The sequence below is a fragment of the Chelonia mydas genome, chromosome 7 (assembly GCF_015237465.2).
Source record: "Chelonia mydas isolate rCheMyd1 chromosome 7, rCheMyd1.pri.v2, whole genome shotgun sequence".
Classification (NCBI taxonomy): Eukaryota; Metazoa; Chordata; order Testudines; family Cheloniidae; genus Chelonia; species Chelonia mydas.
The window spans coordinates 22,069,298-22,093,554 of NC_057853.1; the positions used below are offsets into that span (position 1 = coordinate 22,069,298).

General features: G+C 47.9%; 1 protein-coding gene across 10 annotated transcripts in view; it reads right to left on the bottom strand.

Annotated features, from left to right (window-relative positions):
- Nucleotides 1–24,257, bottom strand: part of CHCHD6 (coiled-coil-helix-coiled-coil-helix domain containing 6) — a 200,156-nt gene that overhangs the window by 3,726 nt on the left and 172,173 nt on the right. For 2 of the 10 annotated variants that reach the window (XM_037904030.2, XM_043551988.1), the window contains one exon: nt 22,869–23,440. The exons of the other annotated variants lie outside the window; for them this stretch is intronic. In XM_037904030.2, coding sequence (XP_037759958.1) covers nt 23,417–23,440 — 24 coding nt within the window. In that variant the 3' untranslated portion in view covers nt 22,869–23,416. Of the gene's footprint in view, nt 1–22,868; nt 23,441–24,257 lie in introns of those variants that run through there. 10 annotated transcript variants of the gene reach the window in all.

Genomic DNA, 24,257 nt, shown 5'->3' on the forward strand with positions numbered 1-24,257 from the left:
CCAGACATGGGAGAAAAAGAACCATAAGAGCCTAAGGTTAGAGACCCAGTCATTGCCTCTGCTCTGCCCACCCATGACAGGAAGGGGTAAGAGCCCTTGGCGAAGTCAGATGGGCATTGAGATAAATGCTGCTGTGGACCATGAAGTCTGATCCAGGCCCCTCGGTCTCTGAATCCCACCCCGAAAAAACAGACAAGTATGAAAACTTATCAGATTTTGCCAAGAGCCAGATGGGCCTATTACCCTCTATATCCCCCCAGCACAGAGCCAAAGGGCAGGGCTTTGTTCCACAGCGGTGCTCTTCCTTCAAGCCTCCCATTGCCACCCCAAAGTTAGATCATACTCTTTGTCCCAGCAACACCCACACTTTCCCCAAAGCCAGAAGATGGTTTTAATGGTTAGAATCTGCAGACACTTCTGACTCGTAAGGTCACTAGGTTAGTTCATTAGCCTGTGATTTTAGACACCTGAGCTAGGTTCACATTCTGCATGGGTCATAGACTTTAAGGCCAGAAGGGACCATCATGATCATCTAGTCTGACTTCCTGCACGTTGCAGGTCACAGAACCTCACCCACTCCACTCCTGTAATAGACCCTGAACCTCTGGCTGAGTTACTGACATCCTCAAATCATGGTTTAAAGACTGCAAGTTACAGAGATGCCACCATTTACATTAATTTAAACCTGCAAGTGACCCATGGCGCATGCTGCAGAGGAAGGCAAAAAACCCCATCCATAAGTGAAATAGGTCAAGTAGAAATCCCCAGCAGATCTGTGTTTACAACACAACCTGCACACAATTCACCATGCCATAGCTTCTTCCCACTCACAAAAGATGGATGGAGGCAAAAGAGCCGGGCATCTCCTATGGTACTATATCAATACATAAGAATACTGTCAAGTACAACTTGTTAATTTTATACTATATACTCCAGTCCTGGAACAGGCATGCTCAAATAGCATTCATGCAATCCCTCGTTTTAGGAATCTGAGCCCAAACTTCAATTCCCAGTTCCCAGGATGCAACTCTGTCTCAAGAGTTAACTCCAGCTTGAAGGATTACGGCGGAGAACAAAGTCCCGTACTGATTACCACAGCTCCCTGGAAAAAAACACTTCAGAAGACTAACAACAATATAGTGGTTTCCTCCAGGACTAATAATATGCTAGCCCGCGAAGAAGAATTTGTAACACTCTGTGTAACAGCACCATCTAGTGATCCCTGCCAGGACAATCATGTTTCTGCTCCAAAGAGGCCTGGGACTGAGCTAGTGGGGGAAAGGGGCTGGCTGATGATCAGTCAGACTGGAAAGCAGGGGTGCTGCGGATCACTGAAGTGCATTGGCAGAGATGGGGAAGGACAGGGAAGTGTGCACAGAGCTTTCATGTAGTGCTTAAGCCTGGCCTTAGCCTAGGACTGCCACCCATTCTGGTATTTCTGAGATCATCCTGCTTTCAATGGGGTGAATCCTGTACCCTGCTAGCACAGCTTGAAGGCACATCTAGTACATTTCAGGGTACATTGCCTGCAACATCAGGGGACTGGATTCAACTCAGGAGGTTCCTTTCAGTCCTATGTTCCTGTCTTCAAAGGGAAAATGAATCGTGTTGGAAGATGTTTTAGCTAACAGTATGTTAAACATGACTTTGATAAGGACCATTGTGATTAGCCGCAGCCCGGTAGCATGCCTGTCCTTGTCCACACTAAGGAGAACATAATATTAATAGCGTGTTAATTAACAATTTTTTTTATTCTGATGAGCCCTAAGGGACATTCCTGGGTCCCAAAAATCACTTGGTTGGTGATGCTGCAGCAGCACGTTCTGATACAACACAACGACGTTACAGTAAAACACCATCCGTTGAACTCAGATACACCAACCGAGTGTCATTCTGCAGACATCAGAGTCATAACTGCTGCATTTGGGTTGTAGCCTGTAGGTACAGGGATTTGCGAGGTAAGGCATAGGCACAAGTTAAGGGAGTAAAGCAATGAGCCTACAAGCTTCAGGCCTGTGAGACAATACCTTAGCTAAACAAGGCATAAGCCCCAAAATCCTTAGCATGGGCAGGTAACCGGGAGTCACCCCAGACCCTAAGAGAATGCTGTAATGACTAAACTGCCATCAGGTAACCACAGGATTCTAGTTTATACCTGCTTGGGATATTTTAAGTTAGGAACACCCACACATGTCTGACCACAAGAATGCCATGGTAACTAACTGATTATATTCTAATAAGCTTGAGGTAAAAGGCCTCATAATCTGTGGGAAAAGGGAATTATAAATAAGGGAAAGGGGAGAAACCCCTACTGAATATGCATTAGGCATAGTGGTGTCAGCAGTTGTATCCCTGCCTGTGTGCTTTGGGGAGGGAGAAACATAGCCCTTGGGAGGTGCCAGGGTGACGGCTACAGATGAGGGTGCTGAGGAAGGAGATGATGATGATGAAGATAATGACTAGCATCTATGAATGTGTGCATGTGTGTGGGTATGAATGTGTGAGTACGCAAAAGGGTATGGATATGTGCATTCATGAATATACGTGAATGTGTGTGCAGACACAGGCATGCTGGAAATCCACATACCTGTACAAATCCACATACATGTTTCAATGCAGGTCTGGCCTTAGGGGCAGGTGATCAGGGTGGTCACCTGGGGTGCCAACTTCTGAGGGCATTGAATCAACAGCTTGATGGGGGAAGGGGGCATCCCATCACTCAGTGTTTGGCCATTTTGGGGTGGAAGGGGGGCTGTTTGGCCATTTCGCCAAGGCTGTTTTTTTTTTTTTCTTTAACTCAGCTGTTTGCAGGTCGCCAAAAGCATTTCCCACCCTGAGTGGGACACCTACGGCTGGCCTTGCATGAATGTGTATCATACGTACCCAGGTGAGTACAGATAGGAATGTATTGTGTGTGAATACATGTGCTTTGGTGCCTTGGCAAGGAAATCCTTGTACCATCTCCTATACAGGTGGGTTTCAGAGTAGCAGCCGTGTTAGTCTGTATCCGCAAAAAGAACAGGCGTATTTGTGGCACCTTAGAGACTAACAAATTTATTTGAGCATAAGCTTTCGTGAGCTACAGCCCACTTCAGGTGGGGTGAGTGTTAAAATTGTTCTAACCCAGCAACAGCGCAGGCCGATTCACATAGGGGGCACTGCTGGCAGGACGAAATGGAGAACTCCCACTGGCCAGAGCAAATTCTCAAGGGGAAATGAGACCGCTTTCAGGAAACAGCCTCTTGCTGTGTCTGTGCAAAGAGAGAGGGAGGGGAAAGGGGCAAAGTTCTCCCCTGGCCCCCACCAGCCTTCATTCATAATCAGAACGTGACTCGCTTTGGCACCTACTTGCTGCGGGATGGCATGTGTGCGTTCAGCGCTTGAGGCTTTCCAGGAATAATAAAGGGGTGGGATGAGAAGGAAAGGAGAGAGACACGTCCTTGGGGGTTGGGAAATGCAGGGAAGACCCCACAAAAGCTTGTCATGAATGTCACCACACATTCCTCACAGAGCGCCAGGCGGAGGTAGGATGCCTTGTTGCTATGACACATTTACTAGGCAGAGAAAGGACAGAGGGGCTGCTAATTCTAAAAGAAACGACATTATAGTCTTCTCCTTCCCTCGCCAGTCCCACCCCCCACCACATGCACTTGCCTTTTAATTCCCCCCCCCCTTACAGGTTACAAGCAATATGCATGGGGTGGGGGTGGGGGGGAACAACGGTAAAAAAAACAAATCTGCTTCACAAATTGGTGCTAGTACCAAATGTCCCTTCTTATCAAGGCTGGACGGGTATTCAATTTTCTCTTCAAACGCCTGCCTTCTGAAATGGTAATAGAATTTCAAATCTGGGGGAAAGGGGCGGGGGGGAGCTGAATATGTGAGGATAACAATGAGAGAGAGAGACAAAGGAAGAAATTATACTAAAAACATATAGTTGGAGTCTTTGCAGGAATTAATTAAATACAAATATAAAGAGAAAATTAACAGTCTCATGCTTAAAGAAGGGGGAAAAAAGGATTTTTTTTTAGTTTAATTAACCTTTTTTTGCCCAAGAACAATAAAGGGATGGGGGGGGGGGGAGGGGAAGAAGACGGCAAAGAGTTCTAAGTGTTTTGGCTTCCAGGAGATAATTAAGGAAGCAGACCCTGTTTTGTGCCAGTGTGTGTTTGTGTGAGTTTGTTGCGTGTGTGGTCTCCGGTTTGGGTATGTCGGAATTGCGTGCATATAAATAACTCATGTGTTGCTCCTAATTGGTTGAGAGAGAAGAGAACTGTCTGAGGAGAGTGCAAGTCCCCTATAACAACAGGGACCACTAAGCAGTGCTGAGGAGCCGGGGGGAGTTTTGTATGTCCTCCCCCCCTCCCAAGGTAAGTAGGTAACTGGTGAAATGCAGCAACTGTTCCCAAGAGCTCACGGCCCTCCTACACCCATGGCTGAAGGGGTTCGATATTTGGAGATGTAGGTCACTGGCTACCAGATGAGGTGGGAGCACTATATGGAGCAACTGGATGCCAACTTAATGGCACTTATCATCAGTGCTCTTCATTAGGGGAGAGGAAAATGGGGGTGGAGGGGAAGGAACAAGGGAAGAACAATAAGAACGATCAATTGTTCTCCACGTGCACTAAAGGCAGGGCAAGAAGCAATCAGCTTAACCTGCAGCAAGGGAAGTTTAGGTTAGGTATTAGGAAAAACTAACTCTCGGGATAGTTAAACATTGGAACAGGCTTCCAGGGGAGGTTGTGGAATCCCCATCACCGGAGATTTTTAAGAACAGGTTGGACAGATACCTGTCAGGATGGTCTACATATACCTGGTCTTGCCTCAACGCAGGGAGCTGGACTTGATGACCTCTTGAGGTCCTTTCCAGCCCGACATTTCTATGATTCTCTGACAAGGATGTGGGGAGGGGAGAAGGGAGTTGGGAGATCTGGGCTGTACAACCAATCTGCATAATCTTGGGCCTGACACATGGAACCTATGTGAGAGAGCTGGGGCTGTGTGCTGGTAAATGGCCAGCTGGGCATCCAGCAAACTCTCGGTGCCCACATACAGCTGCTGTGCCCACCTTTGCAAAGTGAGCACACACCTGCAGGAGGTAGGCTGAAAAACAATCCCTTCCCCTGGCTGCATCTCCATGTCTCCATCTGCTAACTGGGGTAATGGCACCAATGCTTCATTCACTAGCTATCGGTCCCTTGGCCGGATGGTGCTTGGGAAAGGCCTGTGACTCCCTAGAGTCACTGTTTGTACAGTGCTTTGAAGATACAAACTGCTACGTATGACTCACAAGACAGGTATGGCCCAGGCAGCCGAGTAAGATGTAGCTCACCATTCCCGTCCAATGTGCTCTACTCTGAGCTCTCCACAGCCCTGTACATTGTGGTTAGACACTCGACTATCACAGTCGTGAAGCTGTTTCCAACGGGCAGCAATGGGAGCATCTGAACTCTGCTCCACAGCAAAGTCTCCCTTCGTCCCAGCAAGCTCAAGGAGAAGCTGCACCTTCTTAGCTAGCAGAGGGCGCTGTTACCTAATGGGTCTGTCATACTCCGGTTAAGTACAGCACTGCCCACAGGTGCGCACACACTCACGGGCTGATCCATCATGCTGTGCTAGCCATGGCCTTTGGGGGCTGAAGGTTAATTTGACCGCTTGTCTGGAATGACTAGTATGAGTGGCTGAGCTCCAGCTTCCACCAGATCTACTTCCTATAGCCTTAGGCCAGTGGGGGGCATGGCTAGACCTTTCCTATTGCAAGTGTGTGTTTTTCACAGGCTTTCCCGGGGTTGCTGAGATGGCACAAAATCTGGTCTCTTCTTGCTATTGCAGGTCCTGGAGGGTGCACATACTGTGAGGAGAGCAAAGCTTGGTCCAGCTCCTGAGGCACTGAAAACCCCCCTAAACACAAGCACTGCAGCATTTCAGTTCACCTGTGTGTACCTGACTACAGAGCTGTTCGGGTTCACTCCTAATTCTGCAGAACCCAAATTAACAGCCCTAAGCCCAGGCACTAACAGTACAACTGAAAGAAACGAATAGAAATCTCTCACCAGCTGGAGTTTAATGATTTGCACAATAGGAACATGATGGGACACCAGCGTGCACAGAGCTTCTAGCCTACCACTGTCACTAGATGACAGCTACTGAGCTCTCTGGGCCTGCAAACGGTGGGCATTGCCTACACACCATGGCAATGGGTGCTTACACTGACCAGCCCCTGGGTCAGCTGCCATGCGTCCGATCATGCTGTTTGCCATTTCAGATTACCAAGAAAGGAAGCTGCAGTCTCCATCGTCACATCTGTCGAGCACCCCTCATTCCCTCCCTTCTAAGAGGGGCTGCTGCCACAGAGGCAGAGGAGAGGGAGAAGTTGACTAAGAGAAAGGAGCTCTCATGGGCTAGATAAGCATCACTCTGGGCCTGACTTTACGGAAGGAGGACTTCAGGTTAAGTTGGCAGGAGAGGGAAGGGGCAGACCTGGGCCCTGGTGATTTGGCCCCATTGCAGTGGCCCATAGTGGCCACTTCTAAACGGCAGAGGTTATGTTCCATGTTGGGTGGCAGGGCATTCTGATTCTCCAAGGCAGGACTGTAGCACTTTCAGCCAGGCCCCAGAAGTCACTGCTGTTGTGTGGGCAGCAGGCTCCCTGACTGAGGGAAGCACTGTCACTTTTCCCTTTCCTCCTCAGTGTACATGACAGGTGGAGTGAAATCACATACAACAACCAACAACTGTGTGGGAGTGTTTTGACAATAGAGCTCCTGCTCCATTTCCCAGCTTCCAGGAGGAGCTGGAGGGTTTCAAACTAGTTTGTGTTGTTGGGGTTCTAGCATGTTTTCTCTTTGTCCCTGCAGAAAGGCTGCAGAGTCACCCCCCCACACACACATCCCCCCACTCTGCCTGGCACTGGAGCAGACAACAGCAGCTCAGTTGCACGAAGCTTCCACCTGCTGGTCTGGGGGGATGTGCCTCCTTCCTAGAATAGTACTTAGAACCCATCATCTTAATAAGGCGTTGGCCACCACCTCTCCCCACCCATGTCTCCGCTCCAACTCCCCCATTAGCTCCCCGCACTCGTCCCAGTGCTCTCACTCTACAGCTCCCTCCAACACCTCCTCCCACTCTCAGCGAGCTGCCTGCTACCCTGGCTTCCCCGTTCAGCTTGGAGCATTCTCCTGCCCACTGAGCCCCCTCTCTCTTCTGAGCTCACTCTCCACACCCAAACTCCACTTACTCTGTTCTTCTTGCCTTCCCTTCCTTGATCCTTAGAGGTGCTCAGCACCTGCAACTCCCCTGAAATGCAGTGACATGAGGCAGGCAGCGATTCAGTTCCTGAACCTCACAGTCTGCTCCTGCAGTCAGAATCCCCAGCTGGGACCCTTAACTCCTGGCAAGGGGAGCTGGAGTTTAATGCCTCATTGTGCTGACGTACCATGCCTGATTAGCACCTAAAATGCTGGACTGGATCTTTTATCCTCTCAGTTCATTGCTTCCCTCTACCCTGTTTCTTTTGGCTGAGATGGAAGAACAAGGATAATGGCGTGTCTCCCCCTGTAGAAACAAGGCAACAAAACTCCTCTGTAGGAGATCTTGCAGAGATAGCCTCATAGACAATAGGGTCAGATGCAACATTTCTGAGAACACCTGAGCAAGGTTACTGAGGGCTGAGGGTGAACACAAACCCTGCCAGGTTCAACCCCGGTGGGAAGGTCAGTGGGGTGGACTATGCTAGTGACAAGCCCCTGGTCACTGCACTAAAGTCTTGAGCATGATGGACAGGAACAGGCATTGAAGAGACCTTCAGCAAGCCTGGAAACAATTGACAGAGGTGAATCAAGCAGCCAAATTCATATATACAAGAGCAGCCCTGAAGAGTTCAGCACTCTACAATGGAGCTGAGGACAGCTGCTGTGGATGGGCAGGAGTAGCTTTGGGCATGCAGTCATCTTAGAATAATTGATATGGATGGACACGGCTTTATCCCCAGTTAGTAGCAAGTTGAAGCCACCAATTGCTCCTTGCGTTTGTAACCCTTCTGCCCATCATAGTTGGCAGAAACAAGGGCCAGGTTCAATATCTAGGGGATTCATTCCAATAACACTATGCAAACCGGCTCGAGCCCCCACCCAGTGACCTGGGACAAATATATACCACCCTCGCTGGGTGCCTCCAAGAGGCAATACTCCCCTCTCGCAAGCACATAGTCTGAGTGTAGCAAAAAGGCTTTTAATAACAGAGAGAAACAATGTGGCATTATATTGGGGAAACACCACCAACAGGATTCGTAACACAACCCATGAGCAAAAAAACCCCACCCCAAACAAATTGGGGCGTGTCCTTTCCCTTTGGTTCTTGAGTCCAGCAACCCCAAATCACCCAAAGTCCCAAAAGTCCAATGACCCAAAAGTCTCTGTCCCTGGTCAGGGCAGCCCCAGAGTTCGAAAGTTTATCTGCAGAGCTTTACCTCCCAACCTGGGTGGAGATTGGGGGGGCGGGGGGGGAGAGAGGTAAGGGGCACCTTACATGATCTGAAGCTGACCGCCCCACAGCTCCATAGGCCTTCGCTCCGCCAGCCGCCCCATGAACTGCTTCGCTTTGGCTCCGCTCCGCTGCTCCACCAGCCAGTCCACGAACTGCTCCGCTCCACATCCCACAAGCAGCTCCCGCCGTCCAATGAACTGCTCCACCAGCCTGTCCACAAGGCACTCCAGCCATCCCACAAACTGCTCCACAATATATCTTCAGGCTCCCCCACTACTTAACACAATGCTCAGTGATTTCAGCTCTTAGTCAGTTCAGCTCTTTGATGAATTCAGCTTGTAGTAGGGGAGCCTCAGTGCTGGTGCACCATTAGCCCAAGGTGAGCTCAGCAGCCTGTAACTAGACTCCTAATGGAATCAAAATTAGCTCTGATATTCCACAGTGGAGAGAGGAGGAAGTGCAATTAGCATGTAAGGCCCTCACCCAGGGACCCATGCCACCAAGTATTAATACTTGTCCCCAGCCTCTCTCCATTCACAGAGTTTTGGAACCCATGACGCTTGCCTAGCGAGTGCTACTTAGTTGATGGTGAGTCCCTCCATCATAACAAAAGGCCAAGTACAGTTCCAAGCACAGTTCCCATAATCAGGGTAACAACAATTTATTCTTCCTGCCCCAATAACAGAGACACTGGGGATCCCACAACAGCCAAAGAGACCATTTGGGCAGCTATGGCCTCATTCTAGGCGGGGTGGGTGTGCCTATGCAAATGAGATCAGCCCCTGAAGTTCTTTTCCACAACTTGCCACACCTCACCACCAGATGTCAGGGTGGAGCTCATCCTGACACTGCTTACACGTTTATTTTAGCCTCTTGGTGTAGCCAGGCAGTGAGTGCCCCGGAGACAGACAGACCGCTGCAGTGACCAGTGCCTTATTCCCATCCTGCATAGGGGACCCTAGCACTAACTTCCCAGCCCTGGGAAGTCCCAAAATGCAGGTAAACAGACTTCAGAGTCATTCACTTGATACGCCAAAGGGAGCGACCAGGGAGAGGAAGTGCACAGTTTGAAAGACAGCCAGTTATTGGGCGTGAGACAAGGGAGAAAGTCAATGGCCTGTGCTAAACAGGAAATCAAACAAGATGATGTAAGGAGCCCTTTCTGGCATTAAACTATGAATCCATGAGCACTTTAAAAGCCATGGTCATAGCAGTGGGGTCTCTCTCTCTCTCACACACACACGGTATGCTAAGTGAATACCAAGGCTACTCAAGATCTCTGCATCAGATTTAGCAAACCCGAGGGATGGGTTTCAACCAACCACTGCCCTGGATCTGAGCATCTCTGGGATAGAAAGGAAGGAGGTCTGAAGTCCAGCCTTAGATCCAGATACAGAATTTACAACTGGTCCATGAAGAGGCTGATAGCTGGGCACACACACTAAGGACAGGCTAACTTTAAGGTTTCCTGGCTCAGAACCAATTTGAACTCTTGGCTGTGAAATCTGCAGCTATGTATATGTGACACTGCTATGTACTTATGTGTGACACTGGCCATGCCTTGCCCCATTGTTACTGTGGGGATGAAGAAACCAGTAGGTAGCCCCCCCATGGGAACTTTCCACCAGGGCATAGCTGGGTACCCAATGCAATTACTGACTTGGAAGAACTGAAACTCCCTCCCATGGGAGGTGGGGAGCGGGATTGCTTTTTGACAGACGCTAATTTGTCACAAGTAACTAAAACCTGAGACCTGCTGGGGACGAAGCTGTCAGCCTGGGAAGCCATCTGCTAGGCAATGCTTCCACTTGGTTATCTTGCAAGAGACAAAGCAGCATTAGCAACACAATGGTCCCCACAGGCCTGATCCCATTATCCCTGAGTGTTTGCTAGGGAGGAGAGTTGGCAGCGAGAGGGATTGCAGGACACTGCGTAAAGTGACTTTGTTAAGCTTGAGATCACAAGAGGCTAGATGAAAAGTCCAGTCAGTTGGAGACTGGGTCAGGGTGCAGTAGAGGAGGGATGAGGAAGCCCCTGCTGTCTGAGGCCATGTATCAGCCCATCAGGTCAGCCTGCTGTATTTAGTGGAACAAAATACACTTCTCATTCTCTTCTCCCCTTTCTTTGTCCCTTTCACCCTCACTTCTCTACCCTCTCCCAATCCATCTCCTCTGTTTCACTCTCTCCAGACTCACTTGCCATCCCAGCAGCTTATGTGTCCCCCTCTCTCCAGGGCTACCTCTCTCCAGGATACAGCAGGAGAGCAATAGGGAGAACCAGGGAGAGATGGGATTAGCACCGTGGTTCACCAGCCAGGCCATGTGGTAGGTGTGGGCAGGCAGCAGTGAGGGGCCATATTTCACACTTCGGGCTCTGTGGCAGCACTGGATCAGCTGATGCAAAAGCTTCCATGGCTCACCATTTATCCTTTTTCTAGTCAAGTTGCTTAAATGATTTCCGTGGTGTTCACACACCCCCGTGGGGTTGCTCCATTCACCATCCCTGACCTCATACACCCATGCCTTCCTCAAACTACTTGCTCTGCTCATCCTGTCTTGGCTCCACCACATGATTTTGTGCTGTCCCACCTACTCAGTGTCCCCTCTTCCTCCTCCTGAGTCGCTTCCTGTTGCTAAATCATCCATTTCTCTGTACTGTGCAAGTGACTTTCCCTGGAAAGCATTTTACAAGGTTGGGTCCATGCCAATAATTTGTAGCATGTGGGGAGGGCTAGCTCAGTGGTTTGAGCATTGGCCTGCTAAACCCAGGGTTGTGAGTTCAGCCCTTGAGGGGGCCATTTAGGGATCTGGGACAAAAATTGGGGATTGGTCCTACTTTGAGCAGGGGGTTGGACTAGATGACTTCCTGAGGTTCCTTCCAACCCTGATATTCTATGAAAGCCTTCGAGAAAGAACAAATACAGACAGAATTCCTGCATGAAAGCAAAAGAGTTTAACGGAAGGAAACAGTTTAAGGAGGACATGACCTAGAAGGGCCAAAGTCTGACCTGCCTTAAAATTCTTCCACTTTGGAATAGGAACTTCCTCAGGATACTAGATGTCTAGGTTCTTTAATCCACCAGTCTGCCATCTTTTTTTTAAAAAGATGTTGTTTATGTAGGACCTATGATATTATAATAAATCCATGGCCACCTAGCACTTAAAGGTTGTCCTGATGCTGTAAGACCAATTAGAACTTAGCTCCTCCTGGTTGTTGCTCCCCTACCACTTGAACTAAAGGAGAATTTCTTTTAGTTACTAGCAGTATAAGACCCTGACGCACAGCTGAGCAGTTCTGATTCTATCCCAGCAGGAGGCAGTGGTATACACACTAACCAGCCCCTTGCAATATGCTATGCTCTGCCACTACAGAGCCAGTCAGCTGTGAGCACACTAATTAACTAACAATCCTACTCCCAAAGCAGTGCTGACATCACTAATGCTGTAGCAACTAAAAGGAAGTAAGCCAAACCCAGCCACATTGGCTTCAGCCCCCTATAAAACACAGGTGAATGGGAAATCCATGTTACCCATTGAAAAAGGAGATGAGAGCTGTGTGGTCAAGACAGGAAGGTTACTCCATCATCTGAGTGAGCCAAGCACAAAACAAGCTGTCATGGGATAAGAGGGAAGGTCCTCTCATGGATCAGTAACTGGTTAAAAGTCAGGAAACAAAGGGTAGAAACAAACGGTCAGTTTTCATAATGGAGAGAGGTAAATAGTGGTGTCCGCCAGGGGTCTGCACTGGGACCAGTCCTATTAACATATTCATAAATGATCTGGAAAAAGGGGTAAACAGTGAGGTGGCAAAATTTACAGATGATATAAAACTACTCAAGGTAGTTAAGTCCCAAGCAGTCTGCAAAGAGCTACAGAAAGCTACAAAACTGGGTGACTGGGCAACGAAATGGCAGATGAAATTCGGTGTTGATAAATGCAAAGTAAATGCACATTGGAAAACATAATTGCAACTATACATATAAAATGATGGGGTCTAAATTAGCTGTTACCACTCAAGAAAGAGATCTTGGAGTCATTGTGGATAGTTCTCTGAAAACCCACCCAATGTGCAACGGCACTCAAAAAAGCAAACAGAATGTTGGGAATCATTAAGAAAGGGATAGATAATAAGACAGAAAATATCATATTGCCTCTATATAAATACATAATACGCCCACATCTTGAATACTGTGTGCAGATGTGGTCACCCCATCTCAAAAAAGATATATTGGAATTGGAAAAGGTACAGAAGAGGGCAACAAAAATGATTAGGGGTATGGAATGGCTTCTGTATGAGGAGAGATTAACAAGATTGGGACTTTTCATCTTGGAAAAGAGATGACGAAGGGAGGATATGATAGAGGTCTATGAAATCATGACTGGTTTGGAGAAAGTAAATAAGGAAGTACTCTTCATATCACAAGAACTAGGGGTCACCAAATGAAATTAATAGGTAGCAGGTTTAAAACAAACAAAAGAAAATATTTTTTCATACAATGCACAGTCAACCTGTGGAATTCCTTGCCAGAGGATGTTGTGAAGGCCAAGACTATAACAGGGTTCAAAAAAGAACTAGATAAATTCATGGAGGATAGGTCCATCAATGGTAATTACCCAGTTGGGGCTATTAGCCAGGATGGCCAGGGATGGTGTCCCTATCCTCTGTTTGCCAGAAGCTGGGAATGGGAGACAGGGGATGGATCACTTGATGATTACTTGTTCTGTTCATTCCCTCTGGGGCACCTGGCATTGGCCACTGTCGGAAGACAGTATACTGGGCTAGATGGACCTGTAGTCTGACCCACTATGGCCGTTCTTATGTTCTATGTTCATTAAACAACATGAAAAACAACTTGCCCAATGTCCCTTTAAGAGAAAGAATAATTGTACCAAGGTGGATTATGTAACCAGCTGCTGACCTTGTGACAGGCCCAAATGTCTGTGTGTGAGGTAGCTGCTTCGGGCTGGATCTCTGCTGCCGCCTCTAATACACATGTAAGAGTTACCATTTTAAAAATACCTACAAGTGAATAAGGTTAAAGCCGAGTGTCTATCTTGGGCAGGCAGATGCCAGGAAGCACATGTAACACTAGGAAAAACCAAGCCAATTCACACACGTCAAAGAAATCAAAGCCCCACAAACTGTTAGGAGCACCAAACAAAGAGGCTGCCTAAGCCCCACCAACCTGAGTCTGTCAAAGGGCATTCTTCGTTATGGATGTTTAAGATCAGATTTTCCTTTTGACTTATTATAACTACTTCCCCAAAAGTAAATACAAAAAGCTGTTGCAGGAGAAAAGAACAGTTTTTCCTCCATCGAATGCAGTTGCTGGTTTGTTGTGGTAGGGTTGCTATTGCATTGTGGTTTATCAGTGCCAGTGTTTTCCTCAGGAGGCCTGGACTGTGCATATCAGTGTTAGAAGACCACGTTCAAGCCCCAAGTGAGGTAGCCAGAGAGAGGCACAGGGTGAGTTTGCAGCACACTGCTCTTGAATGTGATTTACCTTCGCTCCTTGATGTGGACTGGGCTTGTCTGCGGAACCAGGCAAGCTGGACCTCCCATACAATCCCTTGACGCACAGTAACAAGGTGAGCACTTGTAGAAAGTGACCACAGCAAGAGCCAGTAGAACAATGCAGATTGGCTTAAACAGTGGAGGAATCATAGAGGAGTAGGGCTAGGAGGATGTCGAGAGGTTGTGTATTCCATCTCCCCACAGTGAGACAGGACCAAGTAGACCTTTCTGGTGGCCGTCTAACCTGTTATTAAAAACCTCCAATGACAGGGATTCTACAACAGCCTTTGGTAACCTATTACACTACTTAACTATCCTTACAGTCAGAAAGATTTTCCTAATAACCAACTGAAATCTACTTTACTTGCAGATTAAAAGTCCATTACTTCCTGTCCCATCTGCAGTGGGCATGGAGAACAACTGATCCTCATCCTCTTTATAACAGCCCTTAACACATTTGAAGACTTACCAGGCCCCTGCCCCCCGCCTTCTTTTCTCAAGATGAAACATGTCCAGTTGTTTTAACCTTTCCTCATATCATGGGGCTCCGCTTCTCCCTGCGATTCTATGCACTGCAGAACACACAGCCTGCCTCCCAGCAGAGGAGCACGGCTGCTCTCAGACACTTGTGGAAAAGGGTTACGCTTCCCTCAGCTATGCAGTCTAAATTGTCTTAGGGTGAACTATTTATATTGTGGCCCAGTCTTGGCAGGGCATCAAGAATGGGTCATTTTGGCTCCCAAACCATGTTTGGTCCAACATGCATGGTGAAGCAAGTGTGGCTGTTCTCCCAGATGCAGGCCTTGCTCCACTTACCCCAGCCTTTGTCACCTGAGTTCAGACTCCTGTAACGTGCTCTGCTTGGAGCTACATCTTGAGACGATTTGCCAGAATAAGGCAAATCACTTAATAAGTGGAGCTTTATGTTGGGACCACACACCACTAGTGCTTAGGGAGCTGCACTGGCTGCCTGTAGCCTTCCAAGAGAAATCCAAGGTGCTTTTGCCCTTTGAAGAGCTAAAGGACTTCAAGGCCTGTCTACTGGAAAGGCTGTCTCCCCTCCCGTGGCACACTGCTATGACTATGGTCAGCTGAGGCTCTTGGGCAGGGACATCCTCAGTACAGCTCTGGTCCATAAGGCTGTCTGTCTGTCAAGGCATTTACACCTTGCTCAGCAACGTGGTGTTTTACTGAGGCACAGAAAAGTGAAATGACTTGCCCAAGGCCACACAGAAAGGCAGTGACAGAGCAAGGAACAGAAGTCATAGGACCCTGAGCCCCATGTCTCAGACTCTAACCTCTTAGATTGCAGATCCCATGATGGCCCCACACACGGACTGCCTTAAACCCTCGCACCCCATCCAGCTGTGCACCCTCCTGCAGAAGGAGCTACTGGGCTTTTCCCCACCACTTGTAATTCCTTGTGATTGTGGAGCAGTGACAGGGGAACAAGCACAAATCTCAGGGTAAAAGGTGGCATTGGAAGCCTGCAGCAGATAGATACAGCAGCCAAATTCACTCCATGTGCAACGCTGGTCCTCACAGATGCACAGCATTGATCTGTTTAATCCAATAAACTGCAATCCAAGGAAATTATTGTTAGTTGGCAATGGCAAACTGGAAGCTAAGGAGTAGGAGGGGGAAAAAATCCAACCAAACCCAACACAAAACAGGCTTGCAGAAGAAAAATAAGTAAATAAGGATTAAAGGGAATATCAAGGCTCTTTCATTCAAGCAGCCCATAAAGATCAATTTCTCTGCCTTTTGTGAGCTTTTATTTCAGCTGCTATGATTTAAGCTAAATCCTGAACGGGCATCTCCCCCTGGCTCATCAGGAATCATGAGGCTTGGTTGCAGTTACTAACCAGATTTCTTCAGCAGCTAAAAATGCTAAGGCAGAAAACTAAAGAATTAATTTGTTTAAAAACCAAACGTTGCATCGTCACATGGCACAAAATCAGATGGCTCCCCCCGTCCATCCCCTCAGTGGGTACTGCCCGTACTGGCACAGCTCCTGCTTACTTGCTTTATGACATTTGTAACAAGGAGCTCATTAAATTAATAGCTGTGCTTTATTTTTAATGTTGTGTTTAGCTAATCCTGACCTACAATGGCACTCCCTGTGCGTGTACAATACTACTAAATGCAATATCATGATGCATTCTATTGCAGAGCCAGAAGATCAAAGGAAATGCTCAAGTGGTCCCTGCCAAATAGCTGGCTTGGAAGGAACAGGCCCTCTGATTCTTGCTGTGGGTAGAATCACTCAAGTCTCCAGCTTGGTTCCTCGTTTAAGTGAGCTCAGGTAGTTCAAAATCTAAATCTCACAAACCAGTTAGGACCCAATTAAAACCATTAGAAACGTAAGAATTGCCCCACCAAATTCAATCCATGGTGCATCTAGTCCAGTATCCTGTCTCGGATAGTGACTAGTACCACATACTTCTGAGGAAGGTGCACGGTTTCCTCCTGAGTACAATAAGGAAAAAACTTCCCTCATGGGCATTTATTCCATAACTTTGCTAGTTAGAAATCAGCTTATGCACAAAGCAAAAGAGTTCATATTCCTTCTCTTTTCTCCCTATCTACTGTAGCAGTGAATGTTCTCATTATCCATACAGAGGTATAACGGTGACTAAACTCTTGGCCTCAGAGAGGTCATGTGGCAGTGGGTTCCACAGGTTAATTATACAATTGTGTCAGAAAGTGTTTCCTTATCTCAATTTTAAATTTTCTACTTTGTTGTCCTTTGAGACGGAGCACTAAGGCCTTATAGTTTGATCATTTGGGGACAGATACATTGAAGGCCTTCCCATCTTTGGAGGGCTCTTGTAACGTATAAACCTCACACAGCTGCCTCCACACCTGAGACGCTAGCAAAGGCATTTCAGTGCAGATGTCACAAACCCAATATAATGTTTGAAATACACATGGAGACTGGCAGTGGTCAATAACTACTGGGGCACTGAGCCTTTCACCTCTACAATACCAGGTCAAAAGCAACAAGGGGCAGTAGTGACCAAAAGTACAACAAGGGATCCACCAAGGTACTTAGGCATCTAAGTTTCAGGTTGAGGCTTCTAAGTCCTAGTTGCCGCTCTACAGTGATCCAGAAATCTCCCATCAAACTGCACAGGCGCCTCAACTCACTTAGCACCTATGTTTTTCAGTGTAAAAGTTCCCTAGGGGCCCACGTTCCTGTTTCTGGGCACGTGTGCTGCTGCCTTCCTCTCGGTGTCGGGATGCCTGTCTCCCAACCAAGCCGCAGAATGATCCACAAACTAGGGGGAGATAGGTGTTCAGCCACCTAAAAGTCATGTGTTGCCCACAGACTACCACCACTCTGCAGGTGTCATTAGATACCCGAGGGGGAGGGTATCATTACTTGCACAGAACAATTGTGGACACAAGGGAGGTTGCAAAACCAGGCTAGGAAGAGACTTTAATCAATCACCTCTCAACATGGAGAACTGGGGAAATGAGGAGACAGCAAGACGTGCACACACAGTGGTGGTGGTGGTGGAGGAAGGGTATAAGGAGATCAGTTCAAGAATATTACAGCCACCGTCCCCGAGGACAACTATACAGAATTTCATTCAAGAGGAGCAGGTGTTAGGGTACAGGCCTGCGCGACTCTGTACTGCTGTTCAGATTCTGGTTAAAGACAGCCAGTAATTTCTGATTGTGTTGCACCAGCTGGAGAGGGAAGAGATCCTTGTAAGAACATAAGAACGGCCATACTAGGTCAGACCAAGGGTCCATCTAGCCAAATATCTTGTCTTTTGACATTGGCCAGTGCCAGGTGCTTCAGAGGAATGAACAGAACAGGCAATCATTAAGTCATCCATCTCCTGTCGTCCACTCCCAACTTCTGCTAATCAGAGGCTAGGGACACTCAGAGCATGGGATTACATCCCTGACCATCTTGGCTAATAGTCAATAGGTATTCTAATGCAGTGTGAGTTGTAATGGCTAATCATGTGTTAGTCTTTGTGTACAAACAACAGGCCACTGCATTTGTAGACTATATTTTAAATAGGTACATTTCTACTACAGCAATTGGTAGAGGAGTGGGGGGAGGGAAAGCCAGGGGACATAGAACCTATACTTCTTCCACTCCCATACAGACTGTGACAGTCATTGCAACAGGCCACCATGCAAAGTTAAGGCCCTGATCGTGAAAGGACCAGTGTGTTTGCAATGGAAGCTCAGTCCCTCTAGGGATCAGGCCCTGTTTAGCAAGCAAGCTACAGAAAGGAACTTTTAACTAGTTTGGCAATAAAATAAATAATACCTTAAAAGACAAATGGAAAATTCTGCCTGGAAAAGGAGTACACAGCATGAGATCACAGGATTCAGCAGACTATAAAATAGGAAGTGAGACTAACTCTTCGCCCCCAACAGCTGCACAAAACCCTCCTACAAAGATTACAGACACACTTGGCAATTGCCTTCCTCCTTCAGCCTCTCTCATTGTGGACAAGGCAGAGTTGGTAAAAGCACGAATGCAAAGAGGATATTAGATAAAGCATCTGGTAAAGTCAAGCGTGAAATATTAACCACAGGAGGCGATGGGTTGTAGTTTTATGCAAGATCACAAATTCAGTGTTTAGAGAGCCTGAGATGCCCTTGCATATTAGAGCTTCCGAGTGCTTGTTGAATGTTGCATTTAAAGAGCCACTGAGGCTTCTTGGACAATTTTGAACTATGTTTTCATTTACTGTATTTTCTCTCTTTTGCTCTTGCTGTTCCCTTCCCTTACCGTTATGCTAGGGCCTTTTGCATGAAAACACATTGTTTATTTAATTCCCATTCATCCAGCCAGTTTCAAACAGTTTGTCCTTGTAACTGGGCATTCTGCAAACCTAATTTTCACATGCAGTTACCGCAACTGTACACCCCACATGCTAATGACTAGTTGCATTTGTGCACACAATTACCTATTTGCACACACAACTACATGAACTGCACAGGCAAAGTAGTTATGCAGATGCTCAGCTGAACTGTCTGAAAATCTGGCTGTATGAGAATTTTGTGCAGGTGAAAGAGGCTGGAGCAACAGTACTCGAAACTGAAGTTCTACTTATCCACTAAACGTGCAGCATAGACTGCAGCAGAGAAAGCTTCCCCCATAATCCTTCAACCTTGCCTTGAAGGGACCTTCTTTTAAGGGTGAGAGTGCAGTTCAGTTTCTATGGTCCGCTCAGTCCTTGTTTATTCTGGTGGAGACTGCTAGGCTGCCAATTAGTGTCAATTGTGACAGATTGTGTGGTGAGGACAACTATCTGCCACTGAATACTAGACCGTAATCATAACAAACTTTGCCACTTAGGAGTTTAACTGACACCTGCCATCACAATCCTCCATGAAAATCAAACTCGAGCTCTGCAGCAAGCAACAAAGATTTCACGAACAGTCAAGGAATCAAGTTGGGAGATAAGCCGCAGGAGCTGATTAACGCATGGTACAGGGTGTCTCCTGTCTTTGCAAGGAACACAGGACAGGGGAAAAGGAAGAACACAAACCAGAGAACACTCATTAGAGATGGTGTGTCATGTGTAGAGAGAAGGGTTTTCACAATGCTCAGAAGGTACCCAAGGCTCTAGAGCAGGGGCGGGCAAACTTTTTGGCCTGAGGGCCACATCAGGGTTCTGAAACTCTATGGAGGGCAGGTGTAGTGTATTGAATTGCTCCCTGCAGGAATGTGGTACTTATGGTGTACTACTTATGGCTGCCAGTCCTGGTGCTGTGAGCAGCATGGTAAGGGGGTGGGGAGTGGGGGAGGTTGGACAAGGGGCAGGGGGTCCCAGGGGGCAGTCGGATGGAGTGGAGACAGTCAGGGGATGGGGAACAGGGTGGGTTGGATAGGCATGGGAGTCCCGGGGGGCCTGTCAGGGGGTGGGGGTGTGGACAGGGGTCAGGGCATGGGGGGGTTGGATAGGGGGTGGGGTCCCGGGGGGGCAGTTAGGGGCGGGGGGTCCTGGGAGGAGGTGGTTAGGGAGCAGGGGGGTTGGATGGGTCGGGGCTTCTGAGGGGGGGCAGACGGGGGCGGGAAGTGGGAGGAGGCAGGGGCCAGGCTGTTTGGGGAGGCACAGCCTTCCCTACCCAGGTGTAGTGTATGAAATTGCTCCCCATAAGAATGTGCTGCATATGGCTGCAAGTCCTGGTGCTCCATAAGTAGGACATTCCTACGGACAGCAATTGAATACATTACACCCCCGGTGGCTCTCGCAGCCGCACTGCCCAGAGCACCGGCGGCATGGCGAGCTGAGGCTGTGGGGGAGGGGCTGGGGGTTAGCCTCCCTGGCTGGGAGCTCAAGGGCCGGGCAGGATGCGGCCCGCAATCCGTAGTTTGCCCACCTCTGCTCTACAGCCAGGATTTCATTTTGCGATACCAGTGTGAGCTTTCCAAACAGACCAGTTTTGTCCCAAGCCCAGATGACTCAGAGGCAGATGAGGGGGAATGTGACAGCTGGCATCTTTCAATGGCATCATTCATCAGTGAGGGGGTAACAAGGGTGGTGGATTTTCTGGAAAGCAGGTAGAACCACAATTCCATCCTGCAAGGAGACATCCTGAGACCTACCAAAACTCATTTCATAGCCGTGCTCCCAGGAGAAGATCAAGCCAATATCCCAGGGCTGAATGACTTTCAGCCTCACTACCTCCTAGACAGCTGGCTTTCTAGCCCCATCACTGGGCTGCACACAATGCGTGTCAGATGGGTTTATTTCAGTCTTTATATGTATCCTGTTCGCGCTGAATTCTTCTGAATCTGGACTTAAAGCACCAATATGTAAGGAACAGGAGAGTCATATGACAATGAGTACAGAGGCTACAAAATGAGTTGGTTTCTGTCATGACCAGCCTTGCTCCACCATCATCTCATCTACGATTTCTGGTGAGACGGCCCCACAGTGGACTGGGGAGGTGACCAAAGGGCAGAGCGAATAAAGGTAGTTAAATTAATCGAGCGCTTCATTAGGAAGTGCCGGGTGGCCTAAGAGTGATACTCTGTCATCACTGAGGCTGCACAACAGTGGTCGTGCACCTGGCCAGCATTAGCCTGAATGAGGCCAGAGAAGTTGCATTTGCGTTTTTATGACTGGATCTCCCCCTCCCCCACTATCCATTGGGTTCATTTTGTGAGCGATCACATCTGTTTATGTTTCACAGACACCTGCATATCTTGAGATGACAGCAACTCCCTGAATGCTATAATCAGCTATTTCTCAACAGAGAAATTGCCAATTTGGTAAATAAAGCTAATTATGAAAGAACATGGAACTGTATTACAGTTGCCTCAGGGAGAAGATGGCCCTGCGCAGTGCGATATTCAGCCCTGGCATCATAATCCATCACCACCTCCACCCTGCAAACTGGGGCGGCTGAAATGCAGGTTACATGTGCCAAACAAACCTGGGGGAGAGGTGGGACAAGGAGACAAGCTAACGGGGACAATCACCCCTCCAAGCCAACAGTAATTAAGTCGTCGTCATCACCTGGAGATGAACCTTACCCCTCTAAATTTCTGCAGTGAGTGGCTTTAGTGCTCTGCTCCACAGAACGTACATGCTGTAGGCAGAGCAGGAGCCATACCCTGCTGGCATGGCAGCAGCACAGAAAGCCCTCCCAACTCTGCTAGCAACAGACCTGAGGGCACAAAGTGCCTAGCTCTGGGTCGCGAAGCTTCCCCTCCTCTCCTAGGGCCAGTGGGTCTGACCTGCACAGTGCAGCAAATTTGGAATTAAAGGGAGATCTGTGACTTTAACAAAGGAAGGGCAATGAGTGAGTGAATGCAGTGCCTTGTATAGTGAACAGGGCTTTGCAGCTCTGTCCTGCTTGATTAACAGCAAGTGTAAAAGGCCAGGAAACTGAGCTGACATATGGGCACATTTCCAGTTTAACTGCACCCATGATGAGTGGCAAAGTTCAATAATGACTCAGTAGGTGGCACTCTACTACTGAATCAAACACCCAAAGGAGCTGTGAGGGGCACTGTAACGCTGGAGGTGTGACATTTTGGCTAAGACGTTAAACTAAGGTCCTGATCTCATGCGGTTATTGAAGACATGGTCCACCCTTCAGTAGCTTTGGTGCTGGCTGGATGTCATGGCTAAATTCCACCCCTGCTCATTTCATTCTGGCTACCTTATATTCCCCCTGTGGTTTCAACTGGAGAAGTTATTCTTCATTTCCTGTCCCAAAGTACTACATAGGGTTCTTGGCATGGGGAATCATGAACCAGGTCCCAACCTACAGGTGGCTGCATGTCAAAGATGGGAGAGCGATCTCTGCCTGTGCTATACACATAGGTACAGAGTGTGCAAAGCAATAGAGATGTGTTCCGTCACAGACCAGAGCCAGGCAGTGCCAATGCTAGGAGACACCCAAAGAAATACATTCCAAATAGACTGACTGCCTCGCAACATGGATAGGGATGCAGTGCTACACATGCTGTTCCCTACTGCTCCTTGTTCCACAAAGAGGGAACACAATGGAGTGGGGGCTGGAGGGTGAGAGAGAGAGAAGAGAGAGAGAGCAAGCAGGGGAGAGAGAGTGCACAAGAGACTGGTGGAGTGAGGACTCTGTATTAGGTAAGAAGATTTTGCAGCATGATTCACCACAGCTAGTTCCCTTTTGGCCAAGGCTTTGTCCCCTTCCAAGTACTTTCAGAAAAGCCAAAGTCATTCAACCCCTGGCCTGAAACAAATCATATTTTTAATTTACAAACTGTGATTGGAACTATTTCTATCCCTATTCCTGATGCTTATTGGGAACTGACAGATTTTCACTGCTGGCAGGGGCCGGAGGGAGAGTAAGGAGCAATTCTCAAACTCAGAGCTGAAAGCATCTCACGGACACAGTGACCATTAGACAGTTTATTGTTCTTAGGAGGGAGCCTTGGAAGGAAAGGAATGTGTCTGCTGGTGTTAACGACAAGAGCATGTTAGGAACAGTTAATCCTAACAAGCAGGTCAGGGTTTCTTCCCCCAATACTTCAGATGCCTTTCTCTGGAGCACAAGGACAAAGGCAACAGCACTTGAAACACAGAATGCATAAGTGAAACCAAAACTAGTACAGAGTTAACTGGGCCTTGGGTCACATGGGCCTCTAAGCTATGTGCCCTGCTGTGGGCACTTATGTTGACAGGCTTCTTTTCACAATGAACGAATATAAAGGGTGAAGCACATTTGGCATAACAGTGCTGCCCCTCAAGCCCTCCCCCCGCCCCAACTCCAAAAACATCCAGTGAGACAGATACATGCAGGAGTTTAGAAGAGGAATCGTGTCGTTTTCTTGGACTGCTACAGACAGAAGGCACCGATTTTGGTCAGCATAAATCCAGAAGGATGCTGGGCTTCCAAGGGCCTCTGTGGTCCCTGTGCTCTGCTCTTTGGTGGCTGCCGGGTTTTATTCATCATTAACCAACATTGCCTGGGAAAGAGGGAAAGAAGAAGACAAAGGGAAGAGCTGGCTGGTTAGTTATTCAACTGCTGACACTGGACTGTTTCTTTCTGAGATGAATGAGTAACATGGGCAGGGATGAGATATAGCTCACACCCAGACAGGAGAAACAGCACCCTTCAGAAGATTATCAGGTATTCCTGGCTGCAAAACAAAGCAAGATGTGGGGGGAAACAGGGATCATAGAAAAGGTCACTGAAACAGCCAAATGGCAGAGGAAGAACATTTCAAAATGTGTAACTGGCCCCTCACCTCTTTCCACTCTGTTCCACCCAAAATCAACATGATCCCACCCCAATTTAAAGGTCTGTAACATTTCAGAAGGGAGAAGTTAAAAATCGCAAAGCTCCATTTGCTTCCTGATGAGCTTTGAATGAAGATTCTGTAACTACACAAGGTAGCTCTCAGTAGCAAAGCTCTTCATACTGCCATTAAGGTTTCCTCTCAGCCTCTAGCAAAGTCAAAGTTGGTTTTGAAGAGGAGGAATGAACCCATTCCCAGCAGTTCACTTGCTCCAAGATTGTTTTCTGGATCGTCACCCCTACATGTTGTGAAACAACAACAGACCTGGGTTTCTGCTCTGGCCAAGAAAGATTTCTTCCAGGTTCTCACCTAACACCTCGTCAGCCCCTGCACCATGCAGCTTCTGGGAGTTAGTGGCAAGAAACCCCAAACCAAGCTAAAGCACGTTAAACCCTCCTTGTTTGTCCTTAGGGCTGACCCAAACTAAGGCTGCTTGCTAGGGGATCACTCACCATCCCCTACAATCTCTGCCTGGCTGACCCCA